This window comes from Mastomys coucha, unplaced genomic scaffold, assembly GCF_008632895.1.
Source record: "Mastomys coucha isolate ucsf_1 unplaced genomic scaffold, UCSF_Mcou_1 pScaffold20, whole genome shotgun sequence".
Taxonomy (NCBI): Eukaryota; Metazoa; Chordata; class Mammalia; order Rodentia; family Muridae; genus Mastomys; species Mastomys coucha.
Genome location: NW_022196903.1, coordinates 63,423,730 through 63,431,002, shown reverse-complemented (window position 1 = coordinate 63,431,002; position 7,273 = coordinate 63,423,730). Strand labels below are relative to the sequence as shown.

The window sequence follows — 7,273 nt, the reverse complement described above, 5'->3', positions numbered from 1 at the left end:
GTTTGTAGCCCCTTAGGACGAACAACAACATGAACTAACTAGTACCCTCGGAGCTCCCAGGGTCTCACTGGAATTTTTTGTACACTTTATAACGAATGAGAGGGTGGGGAGGCAAAAGAAGGTGGGTGGGGCCACACCTTCATAGAAGCAGGAGGAGTGGGTATGGGATAGGATATTTCTGGGGGAGAAATTGGAGGAGGGGATAGCATTTCAAATCTAAATAAAGAAAATATACAATAAAAGATGAAATAAAAAAAGGAAAAAAATCAGTTGAGTGGAGTTTGAGGATTTGGGATTTGAAAGCTACCTACATATGATTCTCCCATAGTGATACAGACCCTAACAAAAGCATCCTTGCTTGAGGCAGTGCACCTACCACTGTGCTGCCTTCCTGGAGAGGAGTAGAACATTCTGTGTCTGTGTGATAGAGAGGGGCTGGGGAACTTGAGCAATTGTTTTCAATGAGAGCTCTGACTAGACTCATCAGTTGGATGAGAAGTTTGACAAGACCTCAAGTTCTATCACTTTCTAATCCTTCTAGTTGGATCACGTTATTGCCTCGGTGTCAGCAGAAATTAATCTCATTAACCTATTTCCTTCTCAAAATTTTAACCATTTAATTTTTTGCATTAATCTCCTGTTTTTCATCTCATTGGTTCCTTTTAATGATACATGTATTTTAAATTAAGTTTTCATGTAACTTTTAAATGAAAGTTTAATGGAGAGATGGCTCAGAGGTTAAGAGCCCTGACTGCTCTTCCAGAGGTCCTGAGTTCAATTCCCAGCAACCACAAGGTGGCTTACTACCATCCTTTGCTACCACCTGTGAGGTGCTGGGCAGTAGGGCAATAAAAGGATGGGAGAGATCCGTGTCATGCCAGAGCTTGGAAACATTGGATGGGTGGATACGAGGGACTGCTGCTCACTCTCCATGCTGCCGGGTGGGCATCTGGCTGTGGGATGCCATGGGACCCCAGTCCATGGGGGTGAGAGGGGCCTCAGGGAGGCCAAGGACGACAGGTTCTAACTCTTGGGCATCACAGGAAGTCAGTGGACACCTCAGAAGAGCTGAGAACAGGTGTGGCCCTGGGGTGGCAGTGGCCCTGGGCTGAAAGGAAAAAGGGGCGTAGGGAGAGAATGCACTGGGTGGTTGTCGTGCAGGTTAAAGTCCTTGGTCCAGTCTTGTGGCTGGAAACACTGGAAGGCTTTCCTGTGTGAGATTAGATGAGGGTCTTTAAGGGGAAGGCTTATTCCATTGCTCCAGCATGGTGAGTCCAGATGTAAGGAGACAGTACATGGCTTTAGAGATTTATTATAGAAAAAAAAGAGAGAGAAAGAAGGTAGAAAAGTAAAGGCTCTCCATGACCACATGGAGAGAGGGGAAAGGGAGGGGGAGAGGAAGCAAGAAGTGAGAGAGTAAGAGACAAGAAAGAGAGCAAGAGCTTAAGAGAGAGAGCAGGGGCCAAGCAGCCCCTCTTATATTGGGCTGGGCTACCTTGCTTTTACCAGATAAATGTGGATCAGGCCTGTAGTCAAGTGACTGTGAGGGTGGAGTCCAACCAGAATACTAGGACGTTGGGGCATTGCCCTACATGACTGATCTACAGGATAATGGAGTTGAAGGCCTGTGGTGTCAGGCACCTAATGTTTGAGTCATTGTTTCTGTCCCTTGTAGAAGTTTCTACAGGGTCTCCAGAGTAAGCCTTGCTCGACCAGAACACTGACTGCCTTTTACGGTCCAAGAGCTGTCTATCCATATTATCCTTTATCTTCCTAAGTACCCTTATGATATTATTTAGAATATCTTCTTAAAGAATTGTATGGATTTCATTTCGAAAATGATGTGTAACCAGTCTAAGGGAAGTTCATTGAGAGAGACTTAGTTTTACTGCTTTTTAAATGTTTCTTAAGTCTTTATATTGATATTTCTGAATCTGACAGAATAGTTAGCTCTATATCTTTTATTGATGGATTTTTTTTTTTATAGTGGAAGGCTTACTCCTATAGGTTGGACTTGACTCAGGTTGTGTGTATTTTATTGTCTGTATAATTCTTCTCTAATTGTTATCAATGGTAGCAAAACCTGCAAGTGTCCTAGTGGCCCAAGCTTTGGTATTTGGGGTCTTATCTCCCTACTGGGATGTGTTTCTAGTAAGTCTGGTTACCTATAGTTCTGTGCAAGGTAGGCTAGGGGCAAAACATCATAGTGCACCAAACTGTGTTTGCAGGTCCTTTCACTGTTTCCTCTGACTGTGCAGGGCCCGCATTCCTTAGTGTCTTCAGTTCAGCATGAGGTTACATGTGTATATGACTGTTGAATGAGAGCACAACATGCAGTAGGTGTCATCTGTGAAGAAGTGCAATAGTGAAAATTTGCAGGCATTACCTACAGTGCCTGTGAGGGAAGATTTGCCAGCAACAAACAGTTCCAGGTCAAGTGTACAAACTGATAGAGGCCTCACCTGTACATAGTTACAGCTACAGAAGATTCATTTGCTTGTTAGTTGTTAAAATGCCTCTGGCTTTACAAGATTAACCTGGTAAAATGAACTCTCCTGATTTAAATCTCTCAGAATATTATTATTTTAGATAGGATAACAAATTAATTGCTGTTCTGCACCTCATATGGAGCACCTGCCCAACTGTTAACTCACACTGGGTTTTAGAAAATGGTAGTTGTAAAACTTTTCGTTTTAATTTGTAATGAGGTAAAGTATCACTTCAGTATTCAGTATTCTACGTGTCAATGTACAGACCCATGAACTTCTTAAAGTTTATATTCAAAGTCTCTGGAAGAAAAATGCCTTATTAAGACCTCCAATTTTAGCATCTCTTTTTCATTAATTTTAAGGAGAACTATAGTGTTCTATAGTGTAACTTTTTATAAAATATTCAGATGATAACGTGTCAATAAATTCGGGGTGTAGAGTGAGAAATTCTGATGGAAGAAATACAACTATGAACCAAGACAAAGGATCTGAGTTGCACTTCTTTCAAGATAACTTTAGCTATGCAAACTCCTGAAATATTTTGTGCTCACTGCTAAATCCTATATGTGAAGAAGCATACACAGATGTCTGTCTACTACAAACTCTGCATCAAGTGTCCAGGAGAGGGAGCCATAATATAGGCAGAGAAGGGCTAAGTGGCCTGTTCTGACAGTCTCAGTACTTAAAACAATATGAAGCCAGTATCATTTGCACAGATATTTCTTTTATCTGATGTCCTGCCTCTTCGAATATCCTTCCCTGTGCTGTGGCATGCTTAGCATACACAAGGGGAAATAAAATAGAAAAATGCTGTCCTTATCACTGATCACTGGAGTACTCATCTGGATTTCAGGTAAGGTTATTGGACAAAGCAAAAAAACAGATGATGGTACATAAATACCCATTATTCATTCAATTTATGGAAATACAGATTCATGGGGAATTTTTGGTGTTTAGATCTGAAAATTTAAAAAGATAATGTATTTTCCCTTTTCTCTACTAATATTTCATGAGTGCTTTTAGGCTCAGTGGGTGACATTAAGATGACCAAGACTCAAGTTTTCCTGCTGTAACTCCAAGTCAAAAAGTTATATGTTAGTCTTTGTTTTATCTCATTTTTTACTTTAATATTATTATTATACTACTACACATTATTATTATTAAATATTATTGGATAGAAACGTGTTTATTTTCTAATTATATAGAGATAGTGGTTGGATCCTAATGGAAGGGGTCATGAGGAGGACCTGGGAAGAACAGAAGGAAGGGGTACAATAATCAGAATATATTATGTAAGAAAAAGTGAATTTTTAGTAAAAGAATAAAGGAAGAAAGGAATGAAGTAAAAATGAAAAAACAAAATAGAAAAGAAAGAAAGACAGACAGAAGGAAAGGAAGGAAATAAGTTAGGAAAAAAGAAGGAAGGAAGAAGGAATGAAGGAAGGAAAGAAGACAGAGAGTAGGAAATATTGTCCATGATACATTAAATATGAGTTTCTGTTTTTACAACTGTAGATGCAGTATACATATTAATATTCTGTTAATATTATAGTTTCACTTGCTAATAATTAATATAGGGTCATTGCACAATCTGCTCCTTGTTTTTAAGGCCTGCATAAATCCAGTCACCAGATACTCCATTATCTCTAAAGATTCTTCCTAAATTTGCTCATCAATTATGATTTACTCATTTGATAGTTACCCCTTTTGTGATTATTAGAATAATCTTTTTTTGATTTTTTTTGTTTTTACTGTTTTATTTTTGTTGTTTTTATTTTCTTTTTCTATAAGATATTTTCTTTATTAGCATTTCAAATGTTGTCTTCTTTCCCATTTTTCCCTCTGGAAAAAAAAACCTATTCCTTCTCCCCCACCCCCCACTCACCAACGCACCCTCTCCTGTTTCCTGGCCCTGGCATTCCCCTACACTGGGGCATAGAACCTTCACAGGACCAATGGCCTCTCCTCCCACTGATGACTGACTAGGCCGTCCTCTGCTATACATATGCTACTAGAGCCATTATTACCACTATGTGTAGTCTTTGGTTGGTAGTTTAGTCCCTGGGAGCTCTGAGGATACTAGTTTGTTCATATTGTAATCTTAATATACTTAACCATCCCCTTTCACAATCTTTCATCCCAACAAAGCATAAACATTCTTCCCAAAGTATCTGTCTATTTTACATCCCAATTATATATTTTCTATTATGAACTCTCCAAAGATCTCCCACTGTGGGAGTTCTAATCTAGCATCTAACATCAATGTATAGTCCAAGTCAAATAGCCAATTGAAATTTTAAGTTGCAATTCACACTTGCAGGAGGAATGTAGCACATATATATGAGGGAATAAAAAGATGTAATTATAATTTTTCTAGGACCACACATTTTCCAAAGTTTTTATAATTTCATGATTCTTACTACCTAGGTAAATTCCATTGAGCCAATGTAGTACATTTCAATTATCCATTTATCTTCTGGTGTACATAGAAATTGATTTCATTTCCTATCTATTGTGAATTGAGCTGCAAAATACATGGGTGTGCTTTTATGACTGTTGTAGACTATAGAATCCTTTAGATATATCCACAGGAATGGCATAGCTGGGTAATGTAGTAGCGATATCTGTAGCTGTTTTCGAGAACTGCACAGTGATTTCAGTTATTACCTTCCCACCTGCAGTGAACTGGAGCTCTTCTTTACTCCTATCCTCATTTCATAAGAGTCTTAAGAGTCTATGTTGCAGCTATTAAGGCTTTTCAAAAGCTCAGACATAGTTTATACATAATACATTTCCTCTAGCTTGATTATATGACCCAAGTGACAGGAACAGTTGTTTCTTTAAATGGAAATTATGGGAATTTCTCCCTTGATCTAGACTGTCTTACAATTGTGGTCTTTTAAGTAACATGAATAACATATACTAGGGAAGGAATTTGAAGATTCTAGAAATATTTCTGAGACACACTTCATCACTGTGTTTGGAAAGACCTGAAAGATTTATTATTTGGTATTTATTGGAAAAGTGCTAAAAATATTTTGATATCTGAACCTCTGAAATTCTTCTTTATTCTAGCAGATTGTAAATGTTTATAAGGATTTCATTTCCACCTCTGGACAAATATGTCATCATAAGACATCCAGAATTTCTTCCTTCTTCTTAATGAAATTTCAGTAGTGTGATATCACTTTAGGTTTACATGTTGTTATGCTTCTTGGAATGTTCAGATGGTTAAAGATGCTTCAGCTCATACTGTAGGAAATATCAAAGACAACAAGATTAAGCCTGGAATAAGACCCTGGATAGGAGATGATCTTTATTTTAAACTACTAAATGTATCCCAGAGACTTCCTTAGGCTATATTCATAATGTAACCATGTATGTAGGAACCAGGTCTCCTTTAACTCTCAACATCTCTTCAGGTAACCAGCAAGGGGATAAATATGCTAAGAAGGCATTAGGAGCCTGCTCTTCTGACCCAGTCTTATTACAAACCTCAGGAAATCAGTATGATTTGCATAAGTACTTCATCCTTTCAGTGTTACTGCCCTTTAGAGTATTATAAGAAGGTCTTTCTCAGGGCTGTGTCATGATTCACACAAACTCAGGGAAAGATCAAAGATGGTGTCCACACCTCAGCTCCTTATATTTCTGCTTTTATGGATTTCAGGTATGATTGTTTGATCATGGCAATAAAGTGGAGATATTATTTAAATATGAAATTTTCTCGAGTTATAGGGAGCCAGTGCCACATGGGATTTGACTTCCTGTTTAAAGAAATTGATACAATGAAAATCTTTTATTTTTCTATGTAATTTAGGAATGATTTTCATATTCAATGCTGTGTCCTATTAATGTTTTTTTTCTTTATTTCCAGCCTCCAGAGGTGACATTGAGCTGACTCAGTCTCCAGCCACCCTGTCTGTGACTCCAGGAGAGAGAGTCAGTCTCTCCTGCAGGGCCAGCCAGAGTATTAGCAACTACCTACACTGGTATCAACAAAAATCACATGAGTCTACAAGGCTTCTCATCAAGTATGCTTCTGATTCCATCTCTGGGATCCCCTCCAGGTTCAGTGGCAGTGGATCAGGGACACATTTCACTCTCAGTATCAGCAGTGTGGAGCCCGAAGATGTTGGAATTTATTACTGTCAACAAGGTTACAGCACACCTCCCACAGTGATGCAGACAATAGCAAAAACCACCAGGAAAGCAGAAGTGTGAGTCTGTGATACTTCAGCTGTTTCTGGTGGTGCTTCAATGTTCAAAGTGTTTCACAGATGCAGCCAGATGTGTGTTTACAGAATTAAGTGAAATGAAGAAGCCTCAAAGTCCTCCTTGCCTCTGAATTCTCTACATCTATTTCAGGGCTAGAATACATAGCCTACAGTTATCCTTGTGTAATCAGACAATCTTCTTTCAGTGTACTGCAACCAGAGAAAAATCTCATCCAAGATTGAAAGAAGGAATGAGTGATTATTCCATACCTTATAATTGTTGGAAATTCAGATGAAGCATTATCTGAAATGATAGCATCTAATTTACTCCTGTCCCCACAAAGTCTAGAGAGATCTGCCTCAGAGATTCATAAGCAAAATTACCTATGCATATTTTATAGTGAGCAACTCTTAAATATATAAAAATATAAAATATTTTCATGTTTATGGATTTATATAAATTATCCAATAGAATTTGGTAAAAATTCCAAATTTCTTGATGAAATAATTACAGTTAGTACATTATAGACAAAAACATAAAAGAAATTGAAAGAACAAAACTATGCT

General features: G+C 38.0%; 1 gene segment (V, D, J or C); it reads left to right on the top strand.

The window, feature by feature from the left end:
* Window positions 1-6,059: 6,059 nt before the first annotated feature.
* LOC116099904 lies at window positions 6,060-6,713 on the top strand. The segment is given in 2 exon segments: window positions 6,060-6,159; window positions 6,367-6,713. Coding segments are annotated over 2 exon segments (396 nt in total).
* The last annotated feature ends 560 nt before the right edge of the window (window positions 6,714-7,273 follow it).